The sequence below is a fragment of the Podarcis bocagei genome (assembly GCF_964188305.1).
Source record: "Podarcis bocagei genome assembly, chromosome: 5".
NCBI lineage: Eukaryota > Metazoa > Chordata > Lepidosauria > Squamata > Lacertidae > Podarcis > Podarcis bocagei.
The window spans coordinates 42778470-42796486 of record NC_138129.1 but is presented as its reverse complement, the minus strand read 5'-3'; the positions used below and the strand labels follow the sequence as shown (position 1 = coordinate 42796486).

Below are 18017 nucleotides of genomic sequence, written 5' to 3'. Positions count from 1 at the left end.
GTGCAGTGTTCACCAGCATGTTTGCTGGTAAGATGCAGATTAACTGTGCCTTATGCTTATGTGTGTCCTTGGGTTATTGCGCACTTCCCGTTTCCTTGACTGCTGAGAAGATCCAGGGACAGGGCTGCCTGGTTTGGATGAAAAAGCATCTGAAGACACGGGGTGTCTTTGGCTCTATAGTTTTACCTAGAGAAAAAATTACAAACAGCAGGTGTTCCTATGAGGCAGCTGATCTGCTGGCCCACATCGCATCTTCAGGGTGAGACTCACTAAATAAAAAATGGGGTTCCAGCTGTTGCCAAACTACAACTCCCATCATCTCTGGCCATTGTCCATAGCAACTGGGGCTGGTGGGACTTTGAGTCCAACAGTGTGTGGAGGGCCACAGGTTCCCCATGTCTGCCCTATATCCCAGCTATAGTGAACTTGTAGTTCATTTTCTTCTCCATGCAAGCACACACCCAGTTTCTCTTGCAAACTGATATCTCTTCCAGTATGTGCAGACACACTTCCGCCTTTCTCTCTTAGCCAGGATGGGGACAGGTGAAGTCTCTTTCTCCAAGACCTGGTAGGTGTCTCATTCAACCCAGATTTCTAACCGTCTTTTGACCATTCACTTGCAGGAGCTAACTGTTCTGGGCAGAGAGCCAGCAATCTCTGGCTAGTAGCCATACCAATCTTGCATTATTAGGTAATTAGTGTCAGTCCCGTCCCCCGAATACATTCAGAATATGTTTCTGAATACATCAGAAATGTATTCTGAATACATTTTGGAAGTATTCTAAAACAGCATTTTGGTACCAAATTATGACCGAACTTCAGCAGCCAAAGTATTTTTTTCTGGGTAGCATCTCCATAAGTTCTGTTGCTAAAGGGACAGTTGGTTATATTTATTTCCTCCTGATATCATAAGCCTCATCTTTTTAAAGATATCCCATACAATATGCTTGCATAATTTTTTAACACTTCGCAGCCTCTGCAAGGATTTCTAGCCCTTGGGTGGGCGTTGAAACTTCTATTTTCTGCCTCGCTTGTGAAATATTAGAACCACCTGCTTGTATGCCAGATCTGATGTAGTCAAGCTAAACATATGGAGCTGGTTGGATAAGGAGAACATGAATGTTCTCTGCTTAAAGAGGAGGCTGGCGAAAAGCTCCAGCCTGAGATTCTTCAAAATGCAACAGAAGCACTATAACCAGGTTCAGTAAAAAGTGCAAAATCTCTGGTCACAGAGGAAAGAACAGGTGAAAAATGGGCATCAACAGTCAACATATTACATGGAATTTATTAAAATGATGCAAATTATGTAGCTTCTCTTTAGTAGCGGAATACAGGGCAGTTTACAATATATAAAACATAAAAATATGTAAGATAGTGACAAACAAAAACAATTTAGAAGGCCACTGATTGCTTAATTAGCCCATGGCCTGGTTGTAGAGGAATGTTTTTGCCTGACACCTAAAGATATGTAACGCAGGTGGCAGGTGAGTCTGCCTGGGGATAGCATCCCACAAGCAGGAAGCTACCACAGAAAAGGCCTGTTCTCATATTGCCGCCCTTTGTGGAGGAGGCACATGAAGAAGAGCCTCAGATGATGGTTGCAAGGTCCGGTTAGGCTCAAGACACAGGAACTACTGAATACCATTGCTCAGGGAAGACAATATTGCATTGGATAGCTCCTGCATCTAGCATAGCACAGCAGCTTTTGAGACAGAGCAGTTGTATCTGATAAGTGGGAACTTAAAATTTCAGCAGTGGTACTCTTAAAGGTCCACAGTCATTCTTAAATTGCCTGAGTGCTGGTTTTGGGCAAGGTTTGTGTGTAAGTTCATGAACCCTCTCCCCTGGTTATAGAAACGAGCAGTTGCAGCACTCTTAAAACAGGTCTTGGCTAAAGGGAGAACCTCCCGCCCCATGAACTCAGAGACTTTGTCATAGTTGGCACCTGAGCACAGAAACACTTGACAGCTCTGCTGAAAATGGTTACGTTTTGCTTCCTGTTACACCAACCTGTTGAGTAATAGAACCTGGAGGTGAATGCAGCAGGTGACAGCAAAAAGAGCAACTGGGCTCATCTCAATGTGTTGCATGAACAAGCAAGTCCTCCTCTGTGCTGCCTGATGTGCAATTCAAGGCGAGCCTTTGGGGGCCTTTCTAAAAATGGACCCTTGTCCCAAAGGCTTTTGTTTGTTGAAGCAATGGATATGGCCATATGTTGGTAATGAAGTAATGAAGAAAACAAGGGACTTTTAAAAACTGGGATGATAGTCCATAGAAATCTCTGTGTTTGGGGAACTCAGAAGCTTAGTCATAGCTTGGTTGTTGAACGCCCTGGAACTCAATACATTTTTGCTCCTGAATGCCACAAACCTGGAAGTGATTGTTCCAGTTTGCGAATGTTCTTTTGGAACCCAAAGGTCTGATGGGACTTCTGCAGCTTCTGATTGGCTACAGCAGCTTCCTGCAGCCAATCAGAAGCCACGATTTGGTTTTCGAACATTTTGGAAGTCGAATGGACTTCCAGAATGGATTCCATTCAACTTCCAAGGTATGACTGTATCTATATCTATAACCTCACTTCTTACGGGGATATACCATATCTGGGCTATTTTCCTGAAGGCCAAACACACTAATAAACTTGGTGCATTGTGCTGAAAAGTATGCTCACGTATTGGTAGAGGCACCTTGAAATGGGATCATGACTTTTTTAGAATTGGGACAGAGGGCAGGAGGTACTAAGTGAGGGTGGGGGTGCTAGTCTTCTGCTTACAGTAGACAAACGAGGCAAGATTTATACTTTTTTATACAGTGGACGCTTGGGTTGCGAACATGATCTGTATGGGATGCACGTTCGCAACCTGCAGCATTCGCAACCTGCGTCTGCGCATCTGCAGGTTGCGATTCGGCGCATCTGCGCATGCACAAAGCACAATTTAGCACTTCTGTGCATGCACGGCCGCCGAAACTTGGAAGTAACCCGTTCCAGTACTTCTGGGTTTCGGCGGTCCGTAACCCCCCAAAAATGCAACCTGAAGCGGCTGTAACTGAGGTATGACTGTACTAGCAGCAAGCTTTTTCTTGAGCAAGCTTGGAGGTAGAGCACTAAATAAAAATAAATGGGTGATGGGTCAAAGGATATAATGGGAGAGGATCATAGCTCAGTGTGAGAGCATCTGCTTTGCATGAAGAAGGTCTCAGGTTCAATCCCTGGCTTCTCCTTTCCTCTAATAGTTGTTTGATATGCAGAGATTTATCAAATGAAGATATTCCAGAGCTGGCTGTAGGAAAAGGTCCACCTGCCAAATTTTCTGTGACAGACTGCTGTAAATAGCACAGGAGCAGGGCCAGAAGAAAAAGCTGGCAACTGAAGTTGCATTACTCAGCCCCTGATGATCACCTGAAAATTACCCAGTTCAAGGCACCCTTAGATTTGTGTGTGTGTGTTTATCATGTCCAACACCACTAGTGTTTTTAAAAATATGGTGTGTGATTTACTCCTAGCGGCAGATGTGTGACCAACAGAACCCTTGATGTTCAGAAGAGCAATGTCACCCAAGTGTGAAACTGCTAGTTTTGTTAGGCAAAGACCTACTTACTTAAATACTGTTACACTTTTCAGATCAGATCAAATTAGTTGTTTGGACCATATGCCAGCAATAACAATAAATACTTGTTATACGGCATACCGAATGTGAATTCATAATTAAGCCAACCCACAGCATCCACAGGATAGCAAAACCTCTTAGATGTGCATTCTCTGCTGCAAAGACATATGATAGGTAGAGCCACCTTTTCCGTGACCTTTTCCATCAATGCACAGGCTGGGTTTTGCTTCGCATTGTGGGCAGAGCATTTAGCCATGAAATGATTTTGCTGTTTGTTTAGGCTGGTGAGGCCTGTGCCAAGGCCTCGCATTAAACAGTGTACCAGGAGGTCTAGTATATTACCCCAAAGCAAGCATGCCGAGTTGTGAGATCCTGTAATAAAATGCCTTGGCCCTGCCTGTGTGTATCTTGGCAGATGAACCCAGCTGTGGAAGCCAAACAAGCTCATCAGCACCATTCAGCCTACCCTCCCCCCCCCCCTTTTTTTTAAAGGTGAAAAACACAAGCAGATATTGAAAAGGGGTCGTTGTTCCTGTGAAACACTTGGATGGACTTGGAAGAGGGATTTCACCCAAGCATAGTATTCAGTTGTCCATCTGAGACTGTGCTACAATAAATCTGTTAAGTCTTTCAGGGGCCACAATATTATTTTATTTTCCTTTTTTTAACAAAGAAAAAGAAAGAGTTGCCTGCATGGAAGCTTCACTCCCTCCAAGTGGAGGCCCTTGCCCCAGATGTTTTGAGTGGGGGTTGTGCTTATTCAGGAGGGGAGAGGAAAGCACACCACTCTGCCCATGCTCAATAACATTTGTTGCTTTTTCTTAACATTTGGATGCCTTCCTACCAAGTCTGAGCTCAACTTCGCAAGCTGCATTTTTGCACCTGGAACTTTGCAAAATAAAAATTGCATTTGCAAAACTGATCCTTCCACCTGTGTGTTTCCAATTTGGTTGATCTGTGGATTGTTTCTCCTCACCTGCAACATGGCTGCCCCAGCACCACTATTGCAGAAGGCAATGGTGCTCCCACTATCTGGGAGGCAGAATGCCACCTTCACATTTCCCCTTGAGTTCAGGATAGAAATTGGCTGAAGCCATGTGCTCCTTATCCTGCCATGTGGCATGGCAGTTCAAATGCTGGACTAGATGTGACACCTGGGCGGTTAAGTCCAGTCAAAGGCAACTATGGGGTTGCGGCGCTCATTATGGAGTTGCGGCGCTCATCTCACTTCAGGCCGAGGGAGCCAGAGTTTGTCCACAGAAAGCTTTCCGGGTCATGTGACCAGCATGACTAAACTGCTTCTGGCGGAACGGAACACTGTGACAAGTGCTAGAGCACACAGAAATGCTGTTTACCTTCCCTATTTATCTACTTGCACTGGTGTGCTTTCAAACTGCTAGGTTGGCAGGAGCAGGGACAGAGCAAAGGGAGCTCACCCCATCACACAGATTCGAACTGCCGACCTTCTGATTGACAAGCCCAAGAGGCTCAGTTGTTTAGACCACAGCACCACCTGCATCCCAGATGACACCCATATTCCAATCTTCATTTGTTAATGAGGCTGGGGGCAGGACAGGGAGATCTTGAGCCTATCAGCCAAAACTACCAAGCAGGTCTGTTGGAGGCTAAATTGAGAGGGGAAAAGAACAGTGTACAGTGTTCTTGGAGGCAGGGTAGGATGGAAATGAAATAAATACATAAATCACAGCCCTCTGCATTATAAAATTGCTTTGGGCATAGTTTTATGGAAAAGCAGGGCCAAACAACAACTCCTCTTGACTAAATATTGATTTCTCAATAAATACATGATAAGTACCCGCACTCTTCTGAGAGAAGCTGTCTGTGCAGGTATGCAGGCTTTAGATCTCATTTGTTCTCATAGCTCTACCAGCAACATCCCCAAATTTCTCTTTAAGTTTTAATTCCTGGAAAAGGAGGATATATGGCAACCATAGAATGCATTCTGCAGCTTTGTTGATACTTCTGAAGTTCTGGTACAGTAAGCCCGCAACCTACGGACATTGAACATGTGCATTCAGTTTTATGTTCGTGGCAAAAATAAATTTTAAAGGGTTGGGGTTCCGCGGGAAATGACGTTGGCAATCAGAGCTGCCATTGCACTCTACACAATTTTGGCTTTAGGCGCGATCCACAGAATGTAACCTCTGTGTAAGTTGCGGGCTTACTGTAATTGTGGATCAGGATCAAAGTTCTGAGTGGGGTTTTCGGCGTCCTGACTATTGGCTGATGCTGGGAACTTTCCAGGGGTGTGTGCAGAAACTTTCACCCCAAGAAATTCTGGCAGTTGCAGCTTCAGGGCTCAGAATGTGGCTTGCATGGGCAAAAGTCGTGCCAGGTGCCACCTGTGAAATGAACCATGCAGATCTAGCAGACAGTAGTGCTGAAGGTTCCATTGGGGTCACCTTTTCCCCCTAAGAGCAGCATCCAATATTTCAGCATAGGCAATATGGCTCGGATTCCCAGTAGTGTTTGCTGCTCTATAGGCAGAAAAGGAGCTTGGGCCGACAACAGATTAGCAGACATTGGAGGTGCATCACAAGCTAATGAATGCTACCTTTAAAAATTATCATTTCAGCTTTACTGCTCCAACACTTAAACCAGAAGCAGGAGACGGTTGTGCATGTAGGGTTTGGGTGTGTGTGATATCTGTAGACTGTAATATCTGAAGGCAGTGCTGCATGTGTTCTCTCTAATTTGGCTTTGTTTATTTTTAGAGGAGCTAGCAGAAGAAAAGCTGTAGCAAAGATTCTAATTACCATTTTCTTGCTTTTGAACTGGACTAACATGCTGACCCAGTTAAGCAAATCACGGCAGTTCTGGGGTAATCTTCCAACCTTTACTCACAGAAGTGGCACTCTAGATGAGATTCCTCTTCACATATTTAATTATCTGTGTTCATTAAAAATCCAAGCCTTCCATTTGTCTTGAGTTTTCCATTCTTGGGAGCCTGAGACTGATTTCCTCATTTTATTCTGGAGCATTGTGACAACTTGTGTGCAATTCAGAGACCAAATCTTAGTTATATCCACAGGGATCCCACAAGAAGATTAATAGGGATATTTTGTATGCTACTTCAATGTTTGATAGTGCTTTCTCCTGGCTAGAACTCACCTTTGCAGCATTTGCAAACAAAGTCACTATTGCCATTTCGCAGAGGGCAAAGTAAAGGCTGAGACAGTAGGGGAAATACAGGATACCGGCCTTATACATGTCTACACCACCAGTGTGGTGTAGTGGTTAAGAGCGGTAGTCTCGTAATCTGGGGAACTGGGTTCGCGTCTCCGCTCCTCCACATGCAGCTGCTGGGTGACCTTGGGCCAGTCACACTTCTTTGAAGTCTCTCAGCCCCACTCACCTCACAGAGTGTTTGTTGTGGGGGAGGAAGGGAAAGGAGAATGTTAGCCGCTTTGAGACTCCTTAAAGGGAGTGAAAGGCGGGATATCAAATCCAAACTCTTCTTCTTCTTCTTCTTCTCCCAAAGGGCAGTGTGAGGTCTGTTTATTCTGCTCTGATTTTCGTGGCCATTAACGCAAACTGCTCCTGACCTCCGGAAGGATTCTAACTATTAGGGGAAAACGTTTTTCTTCCATGGGACCGAACTGGCTGTTCTTGTTCCTATTGTTCTGTGAACAATGGAGGGCTCTTAAATGAATTCAGCTGAGGAGGGGGAATCAAGAGGGAGCAAACGCTCCATACATTGAAAGAATACCTCCAGCCAACAAAAACCAGGAAATGTGCACTTGCAGCTCCTGCTCATTCACAGAGGAGAGCAAAAACAATATATGTGAAACCAGCTGTTAATGACAGACGACCTGGCTTCTGCCATCAGTCTGGTGGGGAGAGGAGGAAGACGGCTTCATTTATTCCTTTCATACCCCACCACCATCCCACACATGAAAGAAGACACCCCAGCAGATATTAACTAAAAGTAAGCACTGTGACATTTCAGTTTTAAATTCATATGTTCTGTTTTGGAACCTCAGAGGAACAGCAGAGGGCGCTGCTTCTGTGTACCTGAACACAGAATTACACAGCGGTCTCTACAATAAAGCAGGACTGAATTTTCCCATGTGAAAGCTTAGGCAACGCCTGTTCAGATTTGTGGGGAGAGAGGCGAGGAGACACCGTGGCTTGTAAGCCCCTCCTTTCTAAATGTGTAGCTTCTTAAGGCAGTTTGGGTTGGACACAAACGCCATGGGCATCTATGCTGCTCGCCTACCATCTGCTGGCAGAGCAAGAAATGGCACTGCATTCTCGACGTCAATATATCAACTGAAAACGGGTGTATTCTTTATAACTCACAGGGAAAGTTAGGTTTTAAAAAAGGGAATGAGCCATTTACTGGTGGTGAGCTGTGGGAGGAGGTTTTTCCAGAAGATGTCTGAAATGTTATGTTCTAGGTTAAGTTTTTTGCAGCTTGGCTTGCTGGGAGTCCCAGTATACCAGGGCATTTCTTTCTTTCTTTCTTTCTTTCTTTCTTTCTTTCTTTCTTTCTTTCTTTCTTTCTTTCTCTCTCTCTCTCTCTCTCTCTCTCTCTCTCTCTCTCTCTCTCTGTCTTCTTACGCAGTGGGTGGGGGTGTTATTGTTACGAAACTGTTGATTTTAAAGATTTATAGCCCACATTTCATCAATCCAGCTACAAGTAATGTTGCTGAACTGGCAGCTCCAGTGTGAAACAGAGTGCCAGACTTGGACCTGGGAGGCCTGGGTTCAAATTCCTGCTCATCCCTGAAACTCACTGGGTGGCCTTGGGCCAGTCACTGCCTCTCAGCCTCGCCTACCTCACAGGATCGTCGTGAGGATAAAATGGGGAGAGGAGAGCCATGTACATCACCTTGAGCTCCTTGGAGGGAAAAAGTGATATCTAAATGCAACAGTTAAATAACTCCAATCATTCCTGACCATTGGCCATGCCAGCTGGGACTGGCGGGAGCTCAATGGCATTTGGAGGTGCAAAGGTTTACAAGCTCTGGCTTTTAAGATGTGCCCTGCATAAATAAAAAAATCTGAGCCAACAGCAGCCCCCTCCGGGGAGAAGGGCAGGTATCAACCCTAGGGGTTGAAAATTGTTATAAGACACACACCGAGCGCCCAGCTGACTTTTCTTTTTGCCTGTTCTTCTGCAGCTCCCAGTCCCCTTTGCGGTCTTCCTGCTGCTCTACAAGGAGAGGCTGGTGCCTTGGTGTCAAAGCGGCAGCCCCCCACTACTGCCTGCGGATGAGCTGGCACTGGAAACGCGGATAGCCGACCGGGATGACTCTTCCACCTCCTCGCCAAGAACTCAGCCAGAAATAGGTGAGAGCTGCCAATCCGGGCTGTGCATGCAGAGCCCATTACCATGGTATCAGAGCCCTCTTCTCTCCACAGGTTGTAGCGAGAGGGTGTGTTGTTTTGCTGCGGGAAAGGGATGAAGCAAAGCACAGAGTGAAATATTCTGCATTAAGCTTCCCAGGTTTTTCCTTGTCTGTGGCTACTGCCTTGACGGCTGTGTTCTACCTCCTCTGACAGAGACAGTGTGCTTCTGGCCAGAAACTGCCAGAGGGCAAAGGGCTGTCAAGCTCAGGTCCTACATGGGTGGCCACTGAGACAGCGGCGTAGCAAACCCTGCTGGCGCCTGGGGCGGAACATTTTAAGAGAGCGCCCAAAGTGGTTGAGCTTTTCTAAGGACACTGGTAAAAGCCGTCAAGCTTTTTTGGGAGAACATTGCCAAAAGTTGCTCAGCCGGCTTTTTGAGGGACGGACACTGGCTCCACGGGCCCCCATGGCACCCTGCAACCCCCCCCCCCCACACACACACCTGGTGCAAAGGCTGAGCAGCATCAACAAGGCTCCCACTGCCCCTCCGGTCTCTTTGGGGCTTCCTCCACCCTCACTGAGGTCCTCTCCAGGCTCTCTCTCCTCATGAGCCACAAGGACTTTTCAGCTCTCTCCTGCCATTTCTGGGTTTGAATTGGATCATTTAATTATTTCCTGGCACCACATGTATACACGGTTGTGCGCAAGTCGATCGCACGTAAGTTGAGTGACTGTCTATACATGGACTAAATGGGCCACTGGGCCTGATCCACCAGGCTCTTCTTATCCTCTTATCTTCTGAAATGTTCATGGACAAATGAGTCAAACACATGGAAACAGTATTTTGGAAACTGAAAAGGCTTGAGTACTAGGCTAGAACCCTATTTGTGCTATCAGCTACATAGGTCTGGTTATGTTCCCAGAACACACATAAAACTAAGGAAGCCAAACCAGTCCAAATAGGTTGAATCCTATTGATCCTAGAATATCATACATTATTTGTCCTTGGCTTCTGTTTAGTATTAGTTCTGTAGGCAATGAATTGAAATCCCTGGGGGCAGGTTTCTCTGCTGGCGTTTACCCAGGACTCAGCTATACAGCTGCAAATAAAACGTTTTAAATCTGTTTTAAGTGCAATATAAAATGTGACACTAGATGGCGATCGTGAGCCTTATAGAAAATTCAATATATTTTTGAAAATGCTTTTTTTAAAAAGCATTTTCAGAATGATTTTTATATGTTTGTAGATTCCACCCCAGTTTATAGCAGAGAAGGAATGTTGGTGTGATTGCAAAAGCTCCTCTCCTGTCCTGCGTTTAATACCAGCATTTGTTCCGGTCCATGTTAAGGCCTTTGCCAAATTGGGAATGATGTTTTATGCCCACTCTGCCCTCCTAGCAAGGAAGGTGTTTCCTTCTGGGCCAAGGCATCTGTTTCCCTGCATTGCGATACCTCCCATGAGCAAAAGGGAGGCAATTATCTCACACACAGAGTGGTTTGAAGATGAAAAGCAGCCTGTCTTTCTGCCAGGAAGGTTATTACTGGAACTCTGAAAGAAGCAATTTCTGTGCACCTTCTAAAAATGTCTCATTTATTTATTTGGTGGCTTTTGCTGTGGTGTGTAGCAGCTTACAGATGCATTTGCCCATGTGCATCAAGAATGCCAGGTGTTGCATATTTCTGTCGTTTTCTATGCACACACACACTGGGATGCATTTATGTACATGCAAACATTTCTGGCTGCTCTTAACCCCACAAGCCATGCAGCAATGACATGGAACACATTATTATTCTTATTCTTATTGTTGTTATTATTTATTAAATTTGTATACTGTACTGCCCTTCATCTGAATATCACAGGACATTTTACAACGTAAAAAAACAAAATGAAAACACAAATTACATAATAAAAGCAAAAGCAAAATAAACCAATAGCCCGTCTCCCACAGACACATTTTTAAAGGCCATAGAATATTAATGCCCATTCCACTTTGGTGCATGTAGAAAACCAGTAAAATGGTGGTATCTGCCTTGGGGCCTCAGCTCCCATAGTGCCAGCTGCATCAGACCAAAGGTCCATCTAGTCTAATTATGGGCAGCCTTTATCCTGCCAAGGACTGCATTCCTTCAGAAGTAACCTGTCAGAATAGAAGAAGACATCTTTACCCTGGTATGGCTCCCCTTTATCACATACACAGCCCAACAAGACAACGACAATCCACCAACAGCATACAAATCAACCAAAAACACCCACCCACCCCACTCACACACGAAAACAAAGTTCACCACAGTCAATCACAAATGAAAAGCCACACCCTAGGCTAACCCCAACTTCTCTCACCACCAAAGGAACACAAGCAATTAGTAAAGAGAACCCACACAAGCGATGCTGACACAAAACCCCACACATACACTAAGGAGAATAGAAACATCGCCTCCTGAGCCCACCCCCACCCACCATAGCCCCCCTCCACCTCTTTCCCCCTTTTCTTCCTAATGTAATCTTAATGTCTCAACAAATGAAACTGACCTATGGAAAATGTAACTTGGAAAAAGAGACATTGCGCATACTTTTGTAAACCAAGGAATCTCAAATAACTAAATAAATAAATGTCTGTCAGGAGCCATATTCCAGTGGCGGATGGTGCTGAAGCCATCAATGAATGTGGGGCGATCCATTTCCTGCTTTCTTTTTTCCACCCTCTTCTCTTCCCTCTTCCTCCCTGTCCAGTAGGCTGTTAAGGGAGGAATTGTTCTTGCTGGAGGTGTTAACCAATTGCTTTCAGGGGGCTTTTTAAGTTAAACTGAGGGCCACATGAAATTAAGCCCAAGGACCATGCTCGGTTCTAGGGCTGCAGGCTGCCCACCTACGATCTAGTCCCAGCATTCTGTTTCCAGCACCATCTAGCCAGACAACTCCTGGCCACAAAAGCAACAACCCCCCTCTGCTACCCAAATTAATTTTGTGTGACATTCCTGAATGTGTTTTTTCAGTTGGACCACTCTGAATTCAGAAGCACTTCTATAGACGAAGAGCCGAGACAGCAGGAAAAGAGTCCCAAGTCAGGCCTCCCAAGGCTCACAGACTTCAGCCCTATGTGTTTGTGTGCTTCACTTGTGTGCTTATATAGTGTCAGGCCAGCCTCTCCCCTGTCTGTGTTCACCACAATTTGGTGGAGTTGGGGAGTGACAGGGATGTAGTCTACTCATTTTAACCATAATGCCACATTTCCCAGCCTTCAGTTGTGGGAAGTGGGTTGCAGGAGTGATAACCCCTCATTATTTACCAGAGGAGACCTCTTGAGTGGTTTGGAAGGTAGACACAATACTTTAGTCATAAACTTGTTGCTGATCTCTGGAGCCTGTTCTGGGGCAAATCTTTGCTGCAGAGAGAGAGAGAGAGACCCCATTTGGGTACCCAAGAAGCTTCACTACTCTTGTGTGCTGCTCTTGTGTACTACTCTTGTTTTCTCTACCCAGGGCATGAGGACCTCTTCGGATGCTGCCAAAGCAAGAACTTCATAGGAGCTCCTTGCTCTTACTTTGCTGTCCATGTGATGGGTGCCCTTCTCCTCTTTATGACCGATGGGATCCTGGTAAGAGCAACAATTGAGGAGTCAGTGTCAGACCTACCCAATTTGCACTACTGGGGCACTACAGATTCCCTAGATTGGGCTGAACAAGTGTTTTCAAGACTGTCTTTTACTTGATCTGTGTAGCTTGGCTTGAGTGCTCATGGAGAGCCTTTAGCTAAAAACTTGTCTCCCTCCACTAATTGACACTCATTCCTGATAAGACAGAGGTGTGCTGTGTGGGTCAGCAGTTTGTCTGCCCAGGGAGGTGGTGTTCAACCAACTTTGCTGAGGATTGTACTCTCTGTGAAGGATAAGGTGCCAGTGTGGGAGTGCTGTTAGATTAATCTTTATCTCTTGGGCCTCCAGGATCACGAGTTCCTTCTGTTGGTTGTGGCTAATCCACCAACTGCAGTCCTTCCTGAGTAGATACAATCTTGACCGGTGCCCATGCCCTGGTAACTTTGAGGGTGGGCTGCATGGGGCTGCCTTTGAAAACTGTTCAGAAATTGCAGTTAGCCCAACACACTAACTTTGTTTCCTAACATGGACTGAGTGAAGAGCTCACATCTGGCTGCACTGAAACACCACCCTCCGGCTTCCAGTGAGATTTAAGGTGCTGGTCTTAACTCTCAAAGCCCTTCATGGCTTAGGACTCAAATATTTTGTGGCATTGCCTTGTCCCATCTGAATCTGTTCATTCGCTGACATCCCCATCACAGGCCCCTGCTGTCTGAAGTGTGGTGCGTGGTTACTGCACAGTTGGAGGGCCTTTTTTGTGATGGCTCCTCATCCTTGGAATGCCCTTTTCAAGGAATCCCACCCAGAGACCTAATGTCTAGAACTTAGGTGCCAGGCAAAAGCATTTCTGTTTTCCCCAGGCTTTTCAGAACCGCTAAGGCAAGCATTCTCAAACGCTAAAAAGTAAAATAAGTTTAAATGCACTATTGTGATTTCAGTTTGTTTTAATTTTGTATATTGGTTCACATATGTTAGTAAACCAATCATTTTACATTATGCTTTTTCATTTCTTACTACTGTGTGTGTGTCCTGGGAATATAGATCTCGATTGAAGGTTTGTGTGGTATACAGATTATGTACGTAAGTAAATCTGATGTGGGTTGGTCTCTCCTGCAGGGCGAGTATTCTGGGTTTGTGTACAGCTACGCCGTGGAGGAACCACTCTCCGTGGGACACAAGGTGGCTGGTTACTTGCCCAGCCTCTTCTGGGGATTCATCACTCTGGGCCGGCTCATCTCCATCCCTGTGTCCTACAGAATGAAGCCAGCAACTATGGTTTTCATCAATGTGGTATGGCGATATCTTCTTCTTCTCCCTCTCTTCCGAGGTAGCAGGCAGGCTTATTCTGGCTATGGCGTGTCTGGCAGACCAGTAACATGGATATAACCAGTGACTAGCACCCTCATTTGGAAGCAAGAGCGTATTATTCCTGCAGCTGAGAGCAATGCAAGCAAGTTGGTTAGAGCAGGAATGGGAAACCTGTGGCCCTTCAGACATCATTGGCCTCCAGCTCCAAGCAGCTCCAAGCAGCTGAACAACCTCTGGGTGGCCCCAGGCTCCCTATTCCTGGGACATTTCATTCAGAGAACCCTGGAAGTTGTGCTGAAGGGCGGGGGGGCGACTGGAGATCTCTAGCAAAGCAGTCTCCTTATCCTTGCATGCCTTCCAATTCCAGGGTTTCTTGAGAGAATTGTTATTAGGGTTGGGCGATATATCAATATACTGTCTTATATCGATATTAAGAGTAGTTTGTGATAACGGGGTTTTTTTAAAAAAAAATTACCTGGCAATACAGTCATACCTCATGTTACGTTTGCTTCATGTTACGTTTTTTCAGGTTGCGCCCCGTGGCGACCCAGAAGTACCGGAAAGGGTTACTTCTGGGTTTCGCCACTTGCGCATGCGCACAAATGCCAAATCGCGCCGCGCACCTGTGCAGATACGGCGCTTCAGGTTGCCGGCCTTTCATGTTGCGAATGGGCCTCCGGAATGGATCCCGTTTGCAAGCAGAGGTACCACTGTATATCGTGAATCGTGTGTGTGTGTGTGCTTGTGTGCAATAGTCAAAAAACACGAAACAGTGGTACCTTGGGATGTAAACAGGATCAGTTCCGGAGCCCTGTTTGCATCCTGAATAGAACGTAAGATGTGACTGTGCGTCTGCGCATGTGCAGGTTGTGTTTTGCTGTTTCTGCGCATGCACATACGCGAGCGGCAAAACCCAGAAGTAATGCACTCCATTATTTCCGGGTCACCACGGAGCGCAACCCAAAAATACTTATCCTGAAGTATATTTATCCCGAGGTATGACTGTATTGCAAAAACTGGGAAGCTGGTCTGCTTCCTGTCCTGTGCAGCCATTGCTATTGCTAACTCTGCCTTAGCTACATTTCCGTGCATCCTGTAGCGGCAGCAGCAAACTGACACAAAAATTGCTCTTTGAGAAATTGTGTGTGCACTGCAGGGTCACTCTTTGCCATCTCCCCTGCCTGCCTCCCTCCTCAGCGCTCTTGTCTCCCAAGCAGGCGGAGCTTGACAGCCTCCAAGTGGGAGCTTCCCTCCCTCAGAGACCCCAGGTTGTTGTTGAAAGGCAGGCACCAGGCTGGTAGGCGGCTTAGGTAGAAGCATGGCTTCTGGAACCAAGCCCCTTCTCTCCTCCTGTTCTCACGTAAAAATATAAACTGGGGTAATAATAAAAAGAAAAAGAAAAAGACACTGCTCTAGCATAAAAGCCGATTCCCTCTTTCCCCTGTTGTGCTTGTGGGTGTGTGATTGTCTGTGTGTATGTCTCCCTCCCACCCCGTGTTTGTGTGTTTTGTGAAGAAGCAGAACACTTAAATGAATTAAACCAGCCCCTCTCTGCTGGCAGGCAGCAGGATGTCTCAACTTTACTCTAAAGTAGTTATCTCCCCCCCCTCCCCGCTTCCCATGTCCCAAGCAAGCTGCAGAGAACCTGCAGCCACCAACAAACACGTTTATTATGCCTTAATCTTATATTAGGCAGGAATGGATTTATGCCACAGTGTAGGCTCTTACCCATGTTCACCCCTGAATTTCACGGGGCTTACTCCCTGACCCTGATAAGCGTGTATAAAAATGCAGCCTAAATTGGTTAGTCTTAAAGGCCCTAACTATGCAGGACTGTCAGCAAGGGAAGTAATAAGCTTCTAGTCCTTAAGGAAAAGAGTATCTGCCCCCCTCCAACTTCTTGTCTTCTGCATCTTCTTTTCAAGAGTGTGGAGTAAGATGGAAGGATATTATGTGGACACATAAGTCCACTTGGGCATGAAGCTCACTGGGTGGCCCTGAGCCTAACCCACCTCAACAGATGGTTGTGAGGATAAAATGCAGAGAAAGGAAACCATTAATGCCACCTTGAGCTCACTGGAGGGAAGGTAGAATGTATTAAATATATATATATACAAATAAGGAGTACAGCCAGTGGTGCAGACATGCAGAGTAGAAGCAATTTGCTGTGTCCTGGGTTAGTGAAGTGAGCCTGCTCTTTGCTTCCGCTGTGATGTCTGCTGGGGACATCAGATACAGTAGTTGAGCTTGGTGGCCATATCTGTAAAATCAAAGGGGGATTTTCGATGTGCTACACTAGTAGCATCAGGTGGTGATTTTCATGCATGAAATGGCTCAGATCAGCCACCTTCTGCTAAAGCTCTCTTGTCTAAGACACGCAAAGTGTGTCTTTTCTGAAGCAGTTTCCATGTTCAGCTGGGCATTATCGGGAGATGAGATACCAAATGATGCCCACGTGTCTGTGAATCTCACCAGAGGCAAGGCTCATACAGTCAGGGTTGTGTGCCCCCCCCCCCTGAATTTCACGGGGCTTACTCCCTGACCCTGGGTGGCAGTGGTGGTTACTCAAGTCTTTTTTGCTGAGCGCAAAAAAAATTCTTACTCCATATTTAATTTAATTTTTTTCCCCATTCCTTTTATGTCATTGCAGCTTGGAGTGCTTGTAACATTCTTCCTGCTCCTGATCTTTTCCTACAGCGTTGTCTTTTTGTTTGTGGGGACTGCCTCCCTGGGCCTGTTCCTCAGCAGCACTTTCCCTAGTGTCCTGGCCTACACTGAAGACATTCTCCAGTACAAAGGTAAACAAGATCTCTCCTTGTTCTTTCTTTCTACCAAGAAAGAATAGCTTCAACAACCACAATAAAAACAGAGCCCTTTAAATGAGGGTCATGCTTTTAACTTTCCAATTAAAGGTAATCAATCCCTGGTTTGTTTTTAATTTTTTTTTTGTCACAAGCTAAGCAAACAACTAAATCCTCTGCGTATTTGTTTAACTGTAGGCATAGTCTGTGAGTTGCTGCCGGACTACAACTCCCATCAGTCCTGACCACTGGTCTTGCTTGCTGGGACTCATGGGACTTGTAGTCCAACAGCATCTGGAAGGCAACAGGATAGTGACCATTGTCCTGTTGTGTTCACTGGAGCTTACTGCCAGGGGAATGTGCAAGGATGACTGCTTTAAGCATTTGGTTTATCATAAAAGAGCAACATTCATGTATCTTACTCGCTTGCATAGGAAAGCCTTTGTCCTTTCCGTCACCATAGCATTTGTACCACAGACTTCTGCCATTTACATTTGGGTGCCCTCTTCTGTTTCATACTTTATCACACCCCCGGGGGGGGGGAATATGTGTATATTTAAAATAATAAATAATAAATAATAATAATTTTTATTTATATCCCGCCCTCCCCAGCCGAAGCTGGGCTCAGGGCGGCTAACAACAATAAAATAGTGCGACATTCTAAAAACATTTCATTATAAAAATTAATTAAAATCCAATTGATGGCAACTTACAGCTTAAGTTCTGTAAAGATTGCCAAAGGAGGGAGTCAGGCTGTGCGCTGACCAAAGGCCTGGTGGAACAGCTCTGTCTTGCAGGCCCTGCGGAAAGATGTCAAGTCCCGCAGGCCCCTAGTCTCTTGTGGCAGAGGGTTCCACCAGATCGGAGCCACAGCCGAAAAAGCCCTGGCTCTAGTTGAGGCCAGCCTAACCTCTCTGTGGCCTGGGACCTTCAGGATGTTTTTATTTGAAGATTGTAAGTTCCTCTGTGGGACATACCAGGAGAGGCGGTCCCGGAGGTACGAGGGTCCTAGGCCGTATAGGGCTTTAAAGGTTAAAACCAGCACCTTAAATCTGATCCTGTACTCCACCAGGAGCCAGTGCAGCTGGTATAGTAGCGGGTGAATGTGATCTCGCAGCGATGACCCCGTAAGGAGTCTCACCGCGGCATTCTTCACCCGCTGGAGTTTAAAAGCATTTCTATACCACATAACATTTCAAAAATCTCCAAGAATCCTTTGTATCTTGCTCTTAAAGATGGGACATGTGCATCTTGCTGCATCTGTTCAGTCTCCTTTATCTGCTTCTTGCAAAAAGTGTAACGTGGTGCCACTTTCATTCCAGGCTGTGCCACTACTGTGCTGGTGACAGGAGCAGGTGTTGGAGAGATGGTTCTGCAGTTGCTGGTAGGGTCGG

At 45.8% G+C, this 18017-nt stretch overlaps 1 protein-coding gene and 1 long non-coding RNA gene across 2 annotated transcripts in view; both read left to right on the top strand.

The window, feature by feature from the left end:
- LOC308586709 overlaps positions 1–18017 on the top strand; it is a 280032-nt gene that overhangs the window by 56453 nt on the left and 205562 nt on the right. The window lies entirely within an intron of this gene.
- Positions 1–18017, top strand: part of MFSD4A (major facilitator superfamily domain containing 4A) — a 45849-nt gene that overhangs the window by 23429 nt on the left and 4403 nt on the right. The window contains exons 4-8 of the mRNA XM_081195784.1: positions 8753–8921; positions 12402–12517; positions 13631–13804; positions 16473–16620; positions 17946–18016. Of these exons, the coding sequence (XP_081051910.1) occupies positions 8753–8921; positions 12402–12517; positions 13631–13804; positions 16473–16620; positions 17946–18016 (678 nt within the window). The remainder of the gene's footprint in view (positions 1–8752; positions 8922–12401; positions 12518–13630; positions 13805–16472; positions 16621–17945; position 18017) is intronic.